The sequence below is a fragment of the Porites lutea genome, chromosome 8, assembly GCF_958299795.1.
Source record: "Porites lutea chromosome 8, jaPorLute2.1, whole genome shotgun sequence".
Taxonomy (NCBI): Eukaryota; Metazoa; Cnidaria; class Anthozoa; order Scleractinia; family Poritidae; genus Porites; species Porites lutea.
In genome coordinates, this window is record NC_133208.1 from 16,016,849 (window position 1) to 16,037,413 (window position 20,565).

A 20,565-nucleotide genomic window follows, 5' to 3' on the forward strand; every position below is an offset into this window, starting at 1 on the left:
ACGAGGTTTCGTTATATCAAGGTTCTTTTTCACATATTTTACCATCAGTAGGGTAAAGAAAATCTTTCGTAATACCGAGGACTTCTTTATATAGAGCGCTTCGTTATATCGAGGTTCCACTGTATAAAGAAACCAGGGTAACGTGCGTTGGGTGTCCTCTGGTTGGCATCCTCATTTCAATGTCCATCAAAGTTATGAGCGTTTAATTTAAGATAACAAGATGGCAACAGTAGAGAGAACAACAACAACAACGAAAAGAAAAGTTAGATAAGCAAAGCAATGACTCTGGAAAGTTCGTTTTACAGATTTGTGCATTCCTCTACCGTTCGCTGCAACTACGAGTTCATTTTTTGGCAACTTAAAGGCAAATCAAAAGAACGAGAGTTATATTTTTAAGTAACGTTTTCTCTCGGCCCTTGCCATCATGGTTTCAAATCTCCTGATTCGTCATTGTCAAGGAGGTGTGCATATTCTTCAACTCTCTTTGATGAAATTTAAGTAATCTATTTTACGTCATAGATAAGCCCAGGGGAGTTGAGCTCATACACTGACCGCGAAATCACAACTATGATTTCTCACATATTTGCACGGTTTGTAGAGAGCAAATCAGAAGGCGAGTCTGTTTTATCTATGGAACATTTTATTGCACAAGCCTTGTAATCATTTAAAACATTTGGCCGGCTTTTCTAAGAAATACGTGTAAATTGTCAAGAACCAACATTGTATGAAAGAAATGCTACTATTGTTACAGTTATTTTAAAGTCTCTAAATGTAATTTAAGGACGATGGTACTGTAATTATTTATTAAATAAAGTTCAAAATACTAAAAACATGTCCTCGCCCCGCTATCTTGAATTTAATGACGTCACTTGGTTGCTGTTCTAAAACGTCGGCCGACAGGAAAGAGAGACTTTCAATTTCCTCCCCACCTCTTGAAATTCACTACTACTTTAGAAACGAGGAGAGAATTGGAGTCGATGTGAGTCTTACTTTATTGTTTCGAGGATCGCTGCAGTCGGGAATGCGCCGGCCAGCTTTTTCCTGTCTCTAGTAACAGTCCCAATTATCTCAGGTTGAGCATTCGCGCCGCTCTAACACTTACTTTTCGAACCAAAGTTAACGAAAGTTAACTCGCCCCAGTTTCCCTCTCTTTTCTTAAGTAGCGAATAGGATTAAAAATTTTTTGTCCTGCCCATAATCGAGCCGTGATAAACTCGGGTTTCTCCTCCGAACAGACCCTACCCGAGGAGGACCCGAAAGAGAGCGGCGGAAATCGAGCCTAAGGAGTTTGTTTCTTATTAGGAACTTTGATCGCCCCATCAAAAATTCGCCACTTTAGAAACGAGCTGGAGGCTGGAACCGAAATGTGTCCCACAATGGTTTCTGGGATCGCTACTGGGGACGCGCCAGTCAGCTATTGGCCAATTTTTTCCTGTCCCCAGTTATAGTCCCAGAAGTCTTTGTGAACGTTAGCTCGGCCAAGAGTTCCTTCTCGTTTGTAAGGTGGCAAATGGTAGTGCATGTTTTTTAAATCTTATCGTATTATCTCTGCTAAGTTTGAGAAACATTTTTCCACAAACACTCTGCGGTGAAATATCTTTTTATTTTAAGTCAAATGATAGACAATGAAGACACAGGCGTTTAACGTAACACTGAAAGGATGCGTAGATAACTATTAAAATGTTATCTGTAATTGAAAATTCAAAGCCATTTTTCTCTTCCTGATAGTGGACCCCGTAAAACTCGATCGGTTCCTCGATCGTCAAATTTAAGCTTTGTTAAAGAGTACAGAGAAACTTAAAATTATTTCCAGTGGCCTTTTAGTGACATGTTTTTTTCAATAAAATACTCTTTATTTACACTAACAGACTCCTCACATGTCAACAGAAAGAAAAAAAGATTACAAAATATATGTATTTTTCTCATATTACAAAGTAAAACAGTCTAAAATCGACACTACGGCTTTCCAAACTCAAAATTTGCGAAGTCGTTCACCATGTCACAGAACCCAATGTAGTTAAAGTCGTGCTTGTAACCAAGGACAACGAGAAATTTCTTCTTTATCACCAAGAATTCCCGCGCGCTCACCAGGCTCCCGAGGTCAAGCTCGCTAAGGACGCGGTGGAATTGGAACTGAGAGACAGTACCATTGTGTACTCGGTCGTAGTCCTCGAAGAGCGGGAAGATTTGAATGCGACGAATACGCACGCGGTCCGCCAAACGATGCATGACAATTTCCAAGAGACGCTCCTCTTCTGTGGTCAGTTTGTTGTCCTCGCCTTCAAGATTGGGACGGAATTGAACTGGGACGACCAGAGGTGCTTTTTCAAGGTCTAAAAGGTGAAAAAGGAAGAGAAATGTAAGTCCTCGTACTGGCCATACTGCAGACCTCAATCAGTAAGTCCCACACTTTTTCTTCCAGATTTTCCTTAAGCTGTGTCACGTAGTAAAGCCAAGTTCAAAAATTAAGAATTGGCCTCCAATTTAGGTGTAATATGAAAATTACCGTTTGAACGGTAAAGGGACATTCCGTTATCACAGAAAATATTTAAGACACGCATGGCTAAAATTGAGGCAGATCACCAAGGATTACAAGTAGTGATTTCTAAAATCTCTTTAGCCTCATGGTTCTTTCAAAGGTTGTCTCGGGTGTTTTAACTTGGCTTTTTAAACACCCTCAATATTTTTTAGTCTTAAACCTATTATTTTATCATTTGGGAGCTTAATCAAAGCTACTACGATGACGAAGGAAGATACTGACGTCGAAAAATGCGATATGTCAAACAACAAGCAAAACAACAGCTCTACACGTGCATCACACTTCTCGGTACATTTCTTTGCATTCATCGCACGACTATGACATGTAAAGTTTTATAGAGAACGACAAGAAAACAAAAAAAGGACTCCCTTTTTTGTTGAACTTGGATACGGTCTTTAAAATTTCAACTTGAGGAATTCGTCAACATTTAAAAGATCGAACAAGGAAGAACATTGGCGATGAGTTTTGGAACAGTTTTTTCTGTTTGTCGGATAACTCGAACTCCCCGCTAACTCGAACTAAGTCCCATTTCCCTTGGATTTGACCCTACTTTTCAGTCGTTTTTATTCGGACAACTCGAACTCGGATAACTCGAATTCCCCGCTATAACTCAAGCTAAGTTTCGTTTCCCTTGATCAAATTTACCTCGATAACTCGAAAACTCACCACGTATATTATCCCATTAGCTCTTCTTGGTGTGTACGCGGCAAAACACTAAAACTAACACTACAGCAATTTGTTTTCAATAAGCTTAAGTACAACGAACAGATCACCTATTTGACAGTCATTTCCCAGTACCATAAAAATGCATAGTCGTGTCACACTTTCTGATGATGTACGTCTTATTCGCACTCTACTGTATCCAAACGCTGAAGTATCAGTAAACTCTCGCACCCCGACAACACTAACTGTTTTTCGTTCCCCTTCAGAGTTCGAGTAACCAGGGTTCTGCTGTATTTATAAAATGAGATAAAATAGATGATACAATACAGCTATCCTCCGAAGGGCAGGTGAATAGCCCAGAATATTTCGAGTTACGGAATTCAATCAAAACGTGCGAAAATTTCTATCCATTGATTTGCTAAATACTAAGGCTTTAAGCTATGTTCAAACTGTACCGAATAGCTTTGGCGCAAGCTCGAAAACCATACCGGATAGGCGGCTTCTGTTCACAAACAGCGCCGCGTTGATCTCGAAAGTTGAGCGTCTCATATCGGTTAGATTTTGTGCCACCCTTCGGTGTAGACTGAACTGTTATTCGGACCGTAGCGGAAGTAAATAAGTAGGATTGAGGACTGGAACCCTCTGAGACAAAATTAAATATTCAAGAATGAGGACTGGGATTTACTGTACCAAATCCTCTCGGCCAAGTACTCCGGCACAATGTTCGATGTGTGTGAACGACTTTTTTCAGCACTGACCGGGCAGTTGCTATCCATGTTATTGCTGGTTTGCACGTGACGTCACGGCGGCCATGTTGGTGGTCAAGAACAAAAGCATTTCTCTCCTCTGGGAACTAAACTCTATTTTCATGTGAATTCTTCGCGAAAAAAATTCTATTGTTTTGGCCCCCAACATTGCCGCCTGGTCACGTGGTTGCAAACCTAGAATACCAGATAACCTCACGTGTAGAAATAGCCTAGGACAACATTTATGCTAACTGTTACGTACTATTTAAGGTGAAAATAGACTCGATCTCCTCCACAAATGCTGTGTAGTTCACGTAGTCTGGATAGCCAAATGCGGTATATCTGAAAAAGACAGCGTGAACAGTAACGGTTAATATTTAATTTCGTTTGAAAAGATTTAATACCTTTATTTCCTCCTTTGTAAGCCGACACGTCCACTGTCTTGGTTAGTTTAAACTAGGTCTCCTGTACTCGTTACGTTGTCGTAAAATGTATTTGCCTTGAACTTCTGATTGGTTTAGAGAATAACTTCCTATGGAGCGTTTTCACTCACGTGAGCAGCATCTATGCAAATTTACTGGAGAACTTTCTTTCCCTGAAGAGGGGGGCCTTATTTGAGAGGGAGGGCTTTATAGAGAATTTAAGGTAATCGGTAATCAAACTTAAGGTATAGAGCGGTTTTCATTTGAGTGTCGAAAAGTAATTGGTTTTGCACTTTCTAAACGATGCGATTGGCTTAAAAGATTCGTGCCACCTTTTCATCCAATCAGAAGTAAAACCAAAGCCAATTGTGACGCGCTCGCATGCATTTTCCCGCGCTTTGCGTCAGCCACATGTAATTACTTCGAGTTTTGATTGGTTCAATGTATTGTCTGTGTCCCTATGTGATTGGCCAGAGTAATTACTTTGGTTTTGGTTTTACGACACTCAAACGAAAACCACTCTAACTACAAGATTTACGAATCAAAACTTTTGTTTCCATTGCACCGGTCATTGACAAAAAACAAACAAACAAACAAACAAATAAAACAAAAGGAGGTCACTTTCCCTTATGCTCTCTCGTAACCCACCTCTCCATAAGCTGTTCCACCTCAACTTTTGTGAGCTTGAGGGAAGAAAGATCCATGGCTCTTGGGAAGAGCGTCTTCAATATTCTGCCAGTACGAAGCTTGTCGTAATCCTTGAAAAACTCGTTGAGCCTCATTCGTTCCTTCATCACTTTGCATTTAATCTTGTACATGATTTTCTCGAAGTTGTTGTCGCCCAAGTCAGGCAGGTGTTTCTGGTTTGTGAGTTTCAGCTCTTCTAATCTTTGTAGGTATTTCATTTCTGGTTTCTCTGATGGCTATCCGATAGGGGAAAAAACATCAAAAAGTGGTTGATTTTTACCACTGCAATAAGAGAAATGGTCTATTGACTACTAAGGACAAGTTTAAGGACGAGTTATTTCCTTAGAGAGTAGCAAACAAGAAGGGGGAAAACTCGAAAAGGGTGCCTATAAACATCTAGCATGAAAGAACCACAAAGGAAATGAAAGTTTGGCTCTCTCAGGGTAGCTCACAGTCGAGCACCCAGTCCCTCTGGGTAAACAGACCCTCGGTGTTTTGAGCCGAGCGGAACTAAAGGCACTTTTAGGGCCATAATAGACATTTACAACAACTGAATAGAATAAATGACTTTACTTCACCACTCATGTAAGACTAAAGGTGATGTTACATGAGACGATTTCGCAACGAGGATTTTTTGCGTAATGCAGCGTAGCAACATACAATATCGTTCCAACATACCAACGCTGTGGTGCGCTACTAAAAATCGTCGTTGCGATTCGTCCCGTCCCGTCCCGTGTAACATCACCTTAAGAACACAAGCTAACACGCAGGCTCTACTAAAACGCGGAAAATAGGGAGTGTAGGGAAAGGGGAGCCATGGAAACGAAGCCATTGTAGATTTGTTTAGTTTTAGGTGGCTCGATGGGGTTTTTCAACGTCAAGTTTGAGCATAAACTCTACGCCGCTATTACAAAGATTTGGAAAAATTACCACCACAGCTGTATTTGATAAAGAGAAAGATTTGTTATGATCAGGGTTACAATGACATCGGAGTTGTCATAGCAATGAAACGACGCCCTTACTTATTTTACTTGAAATTGAAACTACTGTGAAGTAAAATTTCATTTTAAAAGCGCTTCGTTTACTACAGATAACGGCCAAACGTAAAGTTTGCCCAGTTTTTACTGTATTTGAGACCATAACAAAATTCATCCCAAAATATCTCGATTACGTTCTCAGAGATTTTGCTTAAACGTCACGGACAACGAAGCGGCCATTGGAAGAATAAACTCCCGTAAACGATTTTGGAAGAAGAGTTCCCAGTGACAAGAAATACAGCTGCAAGTAAAATAAGTAATGGCGTCATTTTGTTGTAATGACAACTCCGATGCCACTGTAACCCTGATCATAACAAATTTTTATCTTCATCTAATACAGCTGTGGTGTAATTTTTCCAAATCTTTGTTAATGGCGACGTAGTTTATGCTTAAATTTCGCAGGTATTGACCATGAAAAAACCCCATCGTGTCACCTTAACAAACTTTGTCTCATAGCTCACTACAACTCTGGTAATGGCAAAAGACTATACTTTGACCATTTTTGGTGGCACAAATCTTAGGTGTTCATGTCGCTAATTTTCGCATGTAATTTAAGATAAATGCTTTGTGGAACTTTAGAATGCAGTTTCAAATTGTGCTACACATCTCTAATGATAGCTAGACAGCACGTTAAAATGCGTTACTTCCTCTTACCTGAAGATCTTCCAGAAACTGAATGTAATTAAAACCGATATCGTCTGAGTAGCGCGACTGTAAGATCTGCACAACAAAAAATTACAAAACGATGAAAAAATGGCAGATAAAACACCTAAGTCACTGGGATGACAGACGCGATCAGCATTTTGATTCTGTTTTGCCTTACAAGGTGGTTGGTTCTAACTTCTGCGTCCACGCCGTATGAAATCCTACAGTGTGAAAATTCAAATAAAAGCTACCGAGCAAAACTTCCTTATGGCAGTCTTTCTTGCAATGTAAAAGGCGCTTATAACTCATGATGCTGTGCATGAATGTTTTTTTAAGTTTGGACATGGAATTCATTAGTGTGATGATTCGCATAAAAGCAGTTGAACAGTAGTAGGTAACTTTGCTCAGTTTACAATAATCGTAAAACGAAAATGAAAACGCATCGCTTTTTCTTGGCGGGGGCAAGGGGAGGGGAAGGGCAGGTCCCAACGTTAATTTTGTTTCATTACCTTTATCTCCTCTGGATCATCCGTCAGTCCGAGCGTGTGTAGACATTGACTGGCTTGGATCTTGGTTACGTGACCGTTATTATGCCTGTGTAGGTAGCAAAAAGTAACTCGTATTTTGCACGGTTTCAAAGCGGAAAATCACAGTAAGCTCATCTGCGTTCAACCTACAATGACGTCTTTAAAAAAAATTACATGAAACTAGATGGCCACATTTTTCGTTCAAATTGCAATCCATTTCATTTTCGTGATAATCAAAACATGATCTATTTTCGCTTCAATTGTTTCGACTCACTTGTCAAAATCTTGGAAGCAAGGCTTAGATAGAATCCGCTGTTCAATCAGCTTTCGGCGCATGCGCTGTGTGATTCTTTGCAGGAACTCCTCGTCTTCCATGGAAAGGCGGTCTGAGCCCGCCCCAGGCCTACTCATCTGAAAAGTCTCCATGGAGGGTACTTCGTATGTAGGAGCCTTCTCAAGTCCACGGCGTGTAAATACTGAGCAAAGAAATTGTTAGCATTAGTAAGATCTTGGCTCCATCTATTTGACAGACTTGGTCTTCAATATGAGAGTTTCAGTTTTGGAATCAGATTTGTCTAAATGAAAAATACAATGCAATCCCTCTAGCGTGCTAGCAAGCTCTCCGGGGAGCTCTGGCGGCGGGGCGGGAAAAGGAAGGAGAGCTTGCCACTACGTCTCTCTCTGAAATTTGAATTTCGCGACAGAGCTCCTTTCAGGGGAAACTGCCCACCTACCCCTCCCCTATGCCAACATTAACACTTACTTCTCGCTTAAGGCAAAATGTTGGCTTAGGGGAGGGGTAGGAGGGCAGTTTTCCAGAGACGTATAATGATCCTCAGTAAAGCTGCCAGCATAAAGTGTCACTCACCCATTTCAGTATCAGTCAGGAATCTAGTCCACATGACGTTACCGAGAATCTTAGGATCTTTGTAGTACTGGGCCAGTACTTCAAACTGTTCATCTGTCAAATTCGGCTGACCCATGGAGCTTAAGCATCGCCGGAACTGACTTCGACTAATGGACCCATGACGAAGAGGGTCGAAGTCTTGAAAATATTCCTCCACCTGGTGTAGGAATATCAAGAAAGAAATACGCATTATTGATTAGAGGTTACAAATTTTAAGAATAATGCTGTTAGCAGATGCTGGGCAGTAAAAAGTCATCTGAGATTCGATGAACTGCTAATTACAGACCCTTTTATTGGCTGAATTAACAATTGCGGGATAATGGACTATAAGAGAGTTCTACACTCATGAGTTCTACTTCTTTGTCATTTGGATCTTTATTGGCCCGTTTTAAGCTATACGAAAATATTTTGAAAATGTTTACACGCGCCACAATGTGCGAAACTTAACGCAATAAGAAGATGCAACAGCTGTGTTACGATTGTAAATTAAGTTATAATGATACCGCTGGCCATTTCTGCTAAAAATCAGCTCAGCTCTACGGAGGGTAAAGATTTTTGAACAGGGAGTCCGCACGGCCAGCTCCAAACAACAGGAATAACTACATAACCGCGGAGGCGGTCCAAACCTGATGTTACACGGGACGATTTGCAGTGACGATTTTTAGCGGAACACGGCGTTGCAATGTTGGAACAATGTTGCAGCTATTCGAAACAATGTTGCATCAATGTTGTAACGCTGTGTGGGGCCGAAAATCGTCGTTGCGAATCGTCCCGTGTAACATCATCTTTACTTACCCTTAGTCTGTTGACCAGCACGTAATGTTTAACACGATCAATCAGCTCCTGTCTGTCAACCGAGCTGAGATCCAGTGGGCGCGGCTCTTCATTCTCACTTGAAGATCTAGAGATAAAATAAATTTCTGTTCCCAAGAGTGCAATTGAAAATCAAAGAAAATCTTAACACCAATGATCGTAACGCAACTGTTACGTCTCTTGCTTTATCAAGGAAACGCAATCAACGGCTATTTGTATCGATTTGTAGATTCAAAAGTGAGATGTTTTCATACTTGTCTTTTAGCGCAAAGTCAGAAATGGTTGTTGCTGTTCCAGTGTATTCTAAAGATGGAGAAAAAAATTAAAATATTGTTACTGGTGAAACTGAGTGGGTAACTGACTAGTCGAATAAAAAATCGCCTGCCTAGCATTCGTTTCCTATCCAATAATTTGAGCGCGCACGAGCGCGAAAAAGTACACAAAGACACACACTTTTATAATAAAAGACGACTGTATTTTTTAAAAGTAAACATACCTGAATCGATAGCCTGAATAAAGGCGGAATAGTTTATGTCACCTCCTACGGGATATTCAAATTTCTTGCAAAGGAGCTTTGAGAAAAAAAGAAGAGAAACAAACGACGTATTACTGATTTATTGCCCGATCCAGGTGCAGATAAATATGTCGTTAACGTCTGTCTCTTCCTACAGACCTGGAGAACTTAAAACTTTGGGCCAACTTTCAACCCTCTTCTACTATGTCAACAAAAGATTTAGCAACTATCAGATACTTCATATAAATTTACCTCACTAAACCATAATGCAACAAGGTGTTTTGAAGTTTTCTTTTACCGTTACAAGAGAGAAAAAGCTTGTCTGAGATGATCCACACTTGTTAGGGTCCCCAATCCGTTTCGGGATGCGGGATTTGCCTTTATTTGAAGGCAAGGATTCGGGATTTTAAAGAAAAATGGGGATGAGATTCGGGTTTGAAAGTGTGCACGGGAAAGCGGTATTACGGGTTTGAACGAAAATTTTGGACGGCGAGACGGGATTGAAGAACCCTCACTAATCAATTGTCCTTTTCTGTGACACAGATGTAAAAGCCGGCCAGTTGCCTTCGTCGACGGGATGGAACGTGAGCTTTGTTGTAAAATTGATGGAACGACCCAAGATCGATTGACTGTTTGAAGGTAGCAAACAGGTGAATACCTACAGCTAAATCTTGTGGCTGTACGTTGATGGACAGGAAGTGAAGCATTCTCGCGAACTGAGTCTTAGTGACACCACGAGTATATCCTTTACTCTAAAATGTGGAAGAAAAAATTGAAGTCGCATCAAAACTAGCGATACCTTTAATCTCCAACTGTTTTTTGCTACAGTGTCCTGTTAAGATGATTTTTCAGTCCGCGAATACAGCCTTCTTTCCTTCTTCCTCGCGGCTAGAGACGTTTTAGCGGCGAGGAGCGACGGCTGTATTCGCAGGATAGGTTCATCATTCACTTGAATACCCTAGCTGTTAGGGATACCGTATTCTAGATACAAGATTTGTCCGAATTTCATCCCTCCGCCCCCTAACGCTTTTGACGCCTGCCACGTAGTTTCCGGATAGATCAAAGGGAAAACTACATACCCTGTCAAAGTCTTTGAAATAAGGATAAGCCATAAGCCTTCGCTTACGGACGGTCTCTGCAAACCCCTTCAGTACTTCGTTAACTCTGTTTTCTTCCTCCGGAGAAAGCAGATTGGGTGCCTGTAAAATCAATAAAATAAACAGTATTAAATATAGATTTTGGATTGACTGTGGAAAGAAGAATGCCATAGGTTGCACCTAATCGAAATGCAAATTATTGATGAACTGAATATCGATCTAAACAACATTATTAAGTAATGTTTATACATCAACAACAATGTTTTATCACTGGTTGAAAAATGTGCTGAGAGTGTTTTAAACAGCTTCAAAAACGTCCCTGAAATATTTCATTTCAGTAGCGCTAAACAGTGCATTTCTGTTAGGCTGCAAAATGTAAAAAGCTTCTGACGCAAAACGTAATATTGACCAGAAATGGAACAACTCTAATGAGCCAAAACATAACAACGTTTTAACGCGCGAAATGTAGCAAATCAAAACGTAACAGCCTCCCCTGACTTTTCAGTTTGCTGTGTCCCTACACGTGTTTATATTCATGAAGTCAATTGGATGATTATCCTGCTTTCCAGCGAAATTGCCACTCGAGACCTAAATAGAGCATTGCCTAGTCCCTGTACGGCGTCTTTCCAGGCCCTCTCGGTCAATGCATTTCGGTGACGTATCCGAAACGAACGGCCGGGGGAAAAAAAAACTTTCTCGGACCACGTGACCCGAAACGCATCGGCCGCGCATAATAATGGGGCCTAGGGACTAGGCAAGATAGAGCACTCGATATGGTCTATATTGGGGATTTAGACTGTCTAAGACGTAGGCTATTGATATTATTAAAAACTGAATCATTGGATAATGCAATTTTAGAGCTCTGATTGGCTTAGACATCATGGTATATATGAGCCATTATACCATGCTCTCCAAATATGGTACTGTACTCGTCTTTTCAAAATTAAAAACAAGTTAAAAATCGGTTGTTTTTACAAATAAAGTCGGGAAGAATTGTCGATATTTTGTGGGCGTTTTTAATAAAACAATTATTCCACTCGCACTTGTTGGATATGAGATGATTATAGCCAACTCATATCCAACACGCACTCGTGGAATAAGTGTTAAATATACCCACTGAATATTAATGAGTAATTGAAGAAAAAACAAAACCTTATTATTGCACTGTAACGTCACATGGAAAAAGAGAAACAACACACAGAATGTTAAGGGCACACTACGCAATAATCTGATGTCTACTTAAGTTTGCTCAAAGCAATTCAAGTACCTTTGTTAGTGCACCAGTGGGAGGTCTGTAAACGTCAGCAGTTGGCTTTTTCTCAAGATCTGGTACTGTAAATGCTGAGAAACGACAAAAAGAGCAGTTTATGATTAAACTCCATATATCTCTTACTAGCCTAGTTTTCGGTCCGTAATGTAAATTACGGACCGAGTTTTTTCCCATCGATTTATGGCCCACGCGCGAAGCGCGCGGGCATAAATCGATGGAAAAAAACGAGGATCTTTAATTTACAGTACGGACCGAAAAAACGAGGCTAATAAGATGTTTATCATATGGCTTCTTCCAGTTTGGGGGACCGGAAACAAGTGCAGGACGCGCGATTTGACAATCATTTGACAGGCGTCAAGAAAGAAAGTTTTTATCAGTGTTTATTGGCTCACGAAAACAATAGCACACAACAAAGGGTTTCCGAGAAAGTGAAAACAAATTCGCCATGTTGAAAAAGTTGATTTGGTCAAAACTAAGAGCGCTGTAAGTGTTAGCTCTTTAATGTAACGCTGGAGTATTTTGGAAAATCGGGCGCTGTGTCTTTCTCGAAGTCGTTTCCATTTTTCCTCTGTTGGTCCTTGTGAAAAAAAAAAAAACACTGCAAAAGGCAAAGAAGCTTTTCAAGGTAAGTTTGTTGTCATTGTCGAAAGATTCGCTGGTTACTTTTTTGGGGGAAAACCTCTCGAATTTCTGCCAGTTCATTCTCATTGTGTCTGGCTCGAAGTCGGTTCTATCTTTCGTAAGCGTGACATGAAAGAATAACCCAAAACTGTCAGCTTTGCAACCTCGCTCCCAGAGTTCTCTCTAATTGAATGACAAACAAATGTAGCAATTGTTTAGTCTACGTAAAGAAAGTTCCTTGGTTCTCATTTTTTTCAAGGCCCTTACACCCCCGGATAGTGTGATTATTACTCATGAATGAAAAAAAGGGGGAAATTTGATCTATTTACAGATAACGTGGTACATGTACTACTTGAGACAACTAACCATTCTCCATTATGTCACAGAACTCTTTGTATCTCACTCGGCCATCGGGCTGGCGATACACGTCAACAACCTTCTGTATCTCATCACGTGACAAATGCGCTTGAGTACCACAGCAAAGGCTCAGGCCGCAAATAAACTGCAGGGAAACAAAACAAAACAAAACAATCTACCTTGACCCTCAACAATAGCGAGAAGAGCACGGCGCAACGAGAACATTTCTAAGGAACTTAATGCATTCAGACGACAGCAGTGAATCGTCGCAAAGAAAGTTCATGAATTCCTGAAAGCGCTCCTAGACTTTAAAGTCGCTTCCATTGAGAAGGGTGGAGTAGATTTCTAACAGTTGAATTCTGAGGGACCGTGTCCAAGTTTAACAAGAGAACTGCCAATCTTCCTTTGTATGTTCGCGTTCTCCACAAAACTGAAGCTTAAGCAAGATGAATACCACTGTAAAAGCGCGGGCATCGAAAATGTCACTGATGATTAAATTAAAGTTATTTTTAGCTTCACCACAACTTGCTCAGTATGTCAAAATTACGAAGATTTCCCAACATTTGAATTGTTTAGGCAGCCATGGATCAAGTTTACACAAGAGTCTAATCTCCTTGTTTATAAAGAGACAGGAAAACTAACTTTGTCATGTGTGTTTAATACAGGTATGAGATAACTTTCCAAGACCGTAAGGTCGTCGGGACTTTGAACTGAACATCGGTTCACTACATGCGTTTTCTCAAGGCCTTCGTTTTGCGCGAAGCGATGATTACACTGTTTCGTCCCCAGTCGTCTCTCTCTGTGTCTCTCCTTAATGGCGCGAGGGGTGTGATGGGAAGAAGCGCGCGTTACGCGAAGACGACTGGGGACTAGTCAGATGATTACATAAGAACGAGGCTACTTTTGTGGGAGCGAGGCCATCACGGCCCTGTACCTGATTTTCTGTGATTTCTCCACTCCTTAACTTGTCGTGGTCCTTAAAAAATTCAGTGGTTCGTATTCCGTGCTTGTGGATAGCTAATCTGATCTTCTCAAATATTTCGTGCAAGGTCGGTGTTCCAGGGCGCTAAAAATGTGAAACAAATGAAAAGAAATAGAAAAAAAACGTGCATTAGTTATACTTTTTCAAGGAGTTTATTGTATTTTCCATCGATTAGAAAGCATATAACATCTCAGTTATTTTTCAATGTACGGGGCTTTGTCATGGATATCTATTTCATTTTGTTTATAGTTAGTTGCAATTATGCTTCCTTAAGCGCTTTTCAGCTTAACGTTACCGAAAAAAATACTTGTAAAGGCTCTCTCCTCCACTGAGGCTCCCGCTAGGCATCCCAATAAAAATAGCAATAATCGAAAAATAGAAAGCGCGCGAGGGACGATGGGAAGAGCGAAAAGGCGTGAGCTTCTTGTCTCTCCCCTTCCCATCGTCCCCCTCGCGATTTCTTTTTCCCTCTCTCCAGTCCTCCTACGATACAAAGAGGACTCTGCGGAGGAGAGAGTTGGAAAGGACAAAATCACAGCCTTTTGTCAAACAAATAGGTTTCCATAGCATCATATGTATCAAACGTTGAAAACAACAAAAAATGAAATTTGAAAATTTGCAAGTTTTCAAAAACCCACAATTGCCATCCGTCTTAATCTTCTTCAAGTTTTTGTCCATCCGTCCCTCAATTTATATTTACTGTGTTAGTAAAACCTTCTTGTAATGTTTTTAGCGATTATTTTTATGTTTCACTCGATTTGGTAGCAGTTTCTACTTTTTGAATTATGATAAAATTCATGACACAGCTCCTTTAAACGCATAGGAGTAAAATGTGTTTGGTAAAACCAAGTTTGGTAACATGAAAATGGTGTGAAAAATGTTATCAAACCTTTCGATACCATAAATAGCAACCGTGCCAAAGTTTATTGTTTCGCCTGAAGGAACTCTTCTGGCCAACACGACAAGTTTTACAAGCTTTCATTTAACTCTTGTAGTACAAGCTACCTTGTCACAGCCCTAAAAGGATCTACTTCCGGGCTGTTTTAGCCTGGTGGCACGGGTTTGAAAGGAAAGGTCTCCAAATTCCCTTCTTCGTCACTTTCGAACGCCTGCCACGCAGGATAGGGCTGGTTTTTTTTCAGACCTAAGATGCCAAGATAACATCCCTAGTATTTTGCCCGATCTCTTACCCGTCTATTGTCATCAATAAAGTCCTGTATTGGAATGTACTTTGTGAAGTCTTCCTGTTCTGCTAAATCTAAAAAGGGAGAAAAATTTCATATTTCAGTCTTAAGTGCTTCCGAAGTGGTTTCATTTGAATGGTCAAACCACAGGAATTTCGTCCACAGACTCAAACGTTAGAACTACATACTAAATAAATAGTACCACGTGAAAGTACTTCCGAAGTGGTAGATCAGAGTTAACGCAATTTTTTTTATTCCCGCGAAACTAGCGCCGTTTGACGACAGACCTGACGATTTTGCTTGCGAATCGCGTAACGAATTTCGCGCATGCGCGATACAAATTGAACGGTTGTCGGCAGAGGCTACTTTTCGCACGCCAGCTCGCACAGCGAAAATGTAGCCTCTGCTCGAGGGGTATCGTGCGACAAGAGCTGCAACCCCAAAACGAAAGTGTAACACATCAGCCAGTCCCACTCGTACCCTTCCACCGAGAATTGTGGGGGATCTGGTCGCGTTTTAGACGGGCGGGAAGCGGGGGGTTAATCTTTTGATACTACACACAAGTGCCAGGCATTTGCCTAGACCCGGGACAACCCTGTGGCCGTGATTTGTTACTCGTCTGATTTCAATCCCGCACGTGGAATCGGTTTGAGTTTATGGTCATGTCAATGTGCGATCATCATTGCACGAGTGCGAATGGTATGCACGTACGTACACCTGCCAGGTGTGCGAGATATTCATGAATATGGTGTGAAATACTTCACTTGTGTACTACGACAGCAAGTGAATAAATAAAAATGTTTATCAAAAACTCGAACGTTATCAAATGCACTGAGACAAAATGGCAATTCTTATCTGAAAATATTGAAAATCGCCTGTGTACACAGGCTATATTGAGAACAGAAAACTTTTTTCAACTAATTGTCCTTGTTAAAAAAAAAATCAAAGTTCTTTTATATCGGAACAAAATGCCGCTATGCTTTCTTTGGAAATACTTGTTTACTGTTTTAAATTTAGTGCGTGGAATTTCATTACCAATAATTACCACAATTTTCATCGCGTTTCAGTCGGACTTCCCGCAAACTTGGTCTTTCCGAAAAATTTGAGTCCAAGAATTTGGAGCAGATATAAAAACCTTCATGAGCTGGTCCTACAGAAAGGTAAACTAGGCGTACAACATATATAGTGTGTCATGTCATAAGCCTGCGGAATTCTAAAAGAGCGCTTTAAGGAAGGAAAAGATAGAGGCACTACATTTAGGGATGACAAACTTGTTCATGGTTGTAAACGATAATAACTTGCTGGCAAACTTTCAATTGAAAACTCGGCTTCTGTCATGAAAGCGCTGATTATTGATAAAAAAAATTGTTGTCTCCTATTCGATTCGCAATCGTTCACGTGGGCACAGAATCATTATTCTCATAACTTGGCACTATAGTCAGGGACTAGTGGGTTCGTCACCATAAAGCGGGCACAGAATCATTGTTCTCATAACTTGGCACTGGTGGGGTTTATCTGGTTACCATAAACAAAGCGCAACCTACCAAGTAAAAGACTAAACTCATAAACGTTCACCATTTCTTAATGGCTATGTACAATTTGAGCTCAGTTGTTTCTAAAACAGGCGAGATCTAAGCGCTTTACCAGAAGTAGCGCAAGAAGAATATGCCTCATGACTTTATTCATGGCTAGGTGTCCGCCTCGACTTTAATGAAGTCAGTCTCTGTCTTCATCTTCAGATTTTCGTTTCTGGTGTAAACTTCAGGAATTTTCATATTTGAATTTCGTTCCGTGTAAAGTAAAACGGCCTTTTACATCAATTTTGTATGGACGTAACGCTAAATAGACAGTTTACAGCAGTCTTCCCTTGAAGTCATCCTTCGACAAAACCGCAAGCTACACAGCCTATTTTCCCCACAACGCAAATTGGAAGGGAAGCAACAAATTAATAGCGAAACAAGTGGGGACACGCTTGTTTACTGGAAAAAAGGGACCCCTTTCGTAGATCTTTTATTGACAAATGGTACCCCTTTCAAATACTAATTCAGAACGCTACATCCTTTTAAACCGCTGTAAATGCACCGTCTTTTAAATATCATGGAATATTAAGTTACTAACTCGGAAAGTTTTCTTGTCAGATTGACAGCCATAGATTGTGTCTGTTAGCCCTGTTAGGTCCTTATTACAGACCGAAATGACAAATTTCTCTACCCTTTCATATACTTCAACTTGTGAAACCCATACCCTCTAATAGAGCTACAGCCTGAAATTGGTACCCCTTTTGGGCACAGGCAGTGATTTTGTTTCCTCTGTGTCCTGTGTCCCTGAGGCATAAAAATCTCCAAAGACGCAATTAATAATTCCTGGCATGCATCCCATTGGACTCAAAGAATGATCGATCAATCTGAAGATGAGTCCCAGGACTCACCATAAATATTAACAAAATCACTAGGAGGCCATTATAAGACAGGGAGTACACCCCTTCCCATCCTGGTTGGCAAGACAGTAATATTAAAAGGGCTGTGAATGTGAAGTTAGAAAAAAGGTCCATTTACCATTTTGCTTTCTTTCAATGTCTTCATGGAAACTGTAGTAGTTACAAAGCCCAGGCCGGGTGTGGTCACGGTACTTCTTTGCCAATAAAACTGTCTCTTCAGCTGTCACATCTGGTGAACCAGGAAAACTTCTGTAAAACTGGAAAAGAAAGAAATTAAGACACTGTTAAAGGATTCCGAATTTTGAGTGCTGGGTCTACAAACTGATAATTATTTGTACCCACCTGGCTTTCTGTCACAACACCAATGTGATGTTTATCAAAGTCAGCATAACAAGTTTTGATGTTGATTCCATGGTATTTGTAGAACTGGGCCAGTCTCATCAACAAATTTTCACACTTTGAAAGAGATGCTGGACTTAAAGGACGACGATCCACGGTATTATTGCTACAAAAAAGCAGATATCATGAATGTTCCTTTGCACCAGGCAAAAGAATAGCTGAAAAGCACATAACTAAAAGGAAAGAAATGACACACTTAAAGGTTGTCAAAAAATTTTACCTGGCAGCGGGACCTATCTTCTGTGTTGCTGGATCCTGACCAAGAATGTCAGGATTAAAAACTGTAAGTCAAAAAGTAACGAAGTTCTAGTGAATGACAGATTCATGTGCCATTCTATTTATTTAACCATTGCCATTGGCAATGTTATCAGCAGGTAGGGCAATTTATCATCAATACAATATTAATAGTCTATTTTTAACTCTTTACCTATTGGGATTCATGGGATTTGGAAAATTCACAAGTACATGTGTCTAGAGTACCAAATTTTATTGGCCGTGTAATTTAAAAAGGATTTCTGAAAATTTTATTATTCATAATCAATCTTCCTGATCTTGATGTAACCAGAAAATAAAATTTACTGACTTTCCCCTGACCACCTTGACGACAACAAAAAAAACTCAATATATATTCTGTCTTATTTAAGCAACACTACTAAAACTTATGTGTTAATTAATAGTGGTCAAAAAAGGTAAGAAAATAAATTATCATAGTACCTGCACCAATCACCTCACAGAATTTTCTGTAGCTGACCATTCCTCTACGTTTTGGGTCAGGACTACCATATTTTTCCATCAATTTTGCATCATCCTCGGGGCTCAGCACAATTCCAAATAACTGATCTAAACAACGGTCAAACTGAGTCTCTGAAACAAAGAAATGAAAAAAAAAAATGTTACGCAATCATTACATGACGCACTTAAGGGATATGTGTTCTCATTGTAAAGCTAAATATTTGGTATTGTCATTTGGGGGGTTCCAATCAAAGAAAAGTGAGTTCTCAGAATGATTGCCTTCAACTAAAGAAGTAAAGTCGCCTCCCAGTAACTCAAACCCTCTATAACTCGAACCTCCCGCTAACTCCAAGCAATTTTCATTTCCCCTCAGGTCGTTTTCTATATAATTTTACCTTTGATAACTCGAACTCCCGACAACTCGCACTTTTTTCTATTTCCCTTGAAGGTTTGAATTATTGGGAGTTGACTTTTTTTGTACATGTATGATTTCAATTTCATCTAAGCCATGATTACCTCTTGCTTTTCCCAGTTTTTCCATGACCAACACAGCCGATTAGGGGTACGTGTATTTGACGTAAATGTTGTGTTTTCATTTTAAAAAGTCTTGCAAAATCAGTGAAAGGAAGCAAAGAAATCCCCTATGATCAGTGGGAATTTCCCAACACATGAAAATCAGGTTCAAAAGGAATGCCACCAGTGAGATTCCTAAATGTCAAGAAATGATAGGGGGTGGGGGAGGCCTCAAATACCAGAGTGTTTAATTTTTATCAGGAAATTTGCCCTTCGATATAATGTACTTGCAAAAATACCTTGTTACATCATTTTGACAGAGACTTAAATAACTTACTTGTTATAAAACCAGTTCTAAGTCTATCAAAATCCTTGAAGTACTCTGTTAATCTCACATTTCTGGCATGTACAGCTTTTCTTATTTTGTCTTCAACTTCTTTAAGAGCAACAGGACTGGCAAAGGACTGAAAAAAGAAAAACGGTATAAGTATGGAATCATATCAACATGGAACTTTACACACAGTATGAATACACATGTACACATGCAGCAAAATAGCTGGTAAATGTTAACAGTGGAAATACGTTATTTTAGAACTTAGCTAGTTCTAAATTATTTGAAAGAAATTAATAAACAATTATGCAAATGGCACAATAATGCTTTGGGATCAAAAGCCCCAACTGACCGATGCCAACCCTCTCAGTTCTTTTTGTTGGTAGGATAGTTGCATTTTAAAACAAAAATAAACATAAATTTATCTGGTATCAAACAACAACAATATTGTGTTAACTGGTCAATCAAAGGTTTGATAAATTGAACCATATTTATTATTAGGAAAAAATTTTTAACGTTTAGAAGGCCTGAATCAAAAACCTAGTTGTGCAAAAACACCTGTCCATGATTAGAGGCACCTATAGCAAGGTAGACGGCAATAATTTTAGTACTTCAAATACAATGTTGTTAGCATGAAATAAATATAATGATTCTGCGTTTAAATTTTGCAATTCAAAATTTTCCCTAAATTCATGTGAAATAAACCAATGCTCCACCTTACCGAATGTTCATAGCCATTTGCTACAGCAGACACCATTTTTGATACTAAATGTCGCCGATCTAACAGAGGAAAGAAGAAAATGTGAATTAAAACGACCAATGAACTACGTATTTGTAAAACAGTCCAAGACCTGGGACTGCTTCTTCAGCTCTTGCTTCTCTGCGCTTTTTCACTTAAACGATCTACCATATCTGAGGCATTTACGGGCAACATCAAACGCACCTGGTGACAAAGCAAGTTAGAATGATGTCTAAACAACGAAATTCTTCCCGTAATCGCGTGAATAACCTGCAAGAAAAAGTAAAACAGACTCCTATGTTGTTGAGATCAAGTGAACTACGATCCTTGTGTTGACTTTCTCCTGGCAACGGTGGCGTAAAAACCGCTGAGCAAAGCGACGAGCCCGCGATCGTTATACTTC

At 39.9% G+C, this 20,565-nt stretch overlaps 1 protein-coding gene across 1 annotated transcript; it reads right to left on the reverse strand.

Annotated features, from left to right (window-relative positions):
- Positions 1 to 1,831: 1,831 nt before the first annotated feature.
- On the reverse strand, positions 1,832 to 20,500 carry LOC140946393 (uncharacterized). The gene is made up of 23 exons (XM_073395508.1): positions 20,367 to 20,500; positions 20,145 to 20,203; positions 19,430 to 19,556; positions 18,562 to 18,711; positions 18,068 to 18,128; positions 17,791 to 17,953; positions 17,567 to 17,705; positions 15,018 to 15,085; positions 13,780 to 13,911; positions 12,855 to 12,990; positions 11,865 to 11,938; positions 10,580 to 10,699; positions 10,163 to 10,252; positions 9,483 to 9,558; positions 9,241 to 9,289; positions 8,969 to 9,074; positions 8,135 to 8,330; positions 7,541 to 7,742; positions 7,249 to 7,333; positions 6,749 to 6,814; positions 5,019 to 5,293; positions 4,211 to 4,290; positions 1,832 to 2,333 (listed from the first exon to the last, which is right to left on the reverse strand). Exons 2-23 carry the CDS (start codon positions 20,178 to 20,180, stop codon positions 1,957 to 1,959), a joined length of 2,808 nt encoding a protein of 935 aa, XP_073251609.1. The 5' UTR covers positions 20,181 to 20,203; positions 20,367 to 20,500; the 3' UTR covers positions 1,832 to 1,956.
- Between the last annotated feature and the right edge of the window lie 65 nt (positions 20,501 to 20,565).

Excerpts from the sequence above, each read along its gene's own strand:
- LOC140946393 (XM_073395508.1), bottom strand. The coding sequence starts at position 20,180 with ATGGTGTCTGCTGTAGCAAATGGCTATGAACATTCG. Across the intron at positions 19,557-20,144 it reads CAAATGGCTATGAACATTCG|TCCTTTGCCAGTCCTGTTGC; the intron begins GTAAGGTGGAGC and ends TTCTTTTTTCAG. Across the intron at positions 10,700-11,864 it reads CCACTGGTGCACTAACAAAG|GCACCCAATCTGCTTTCTCC; the intron begins GTACTTGAATTG and ends TTGATTTTACAG.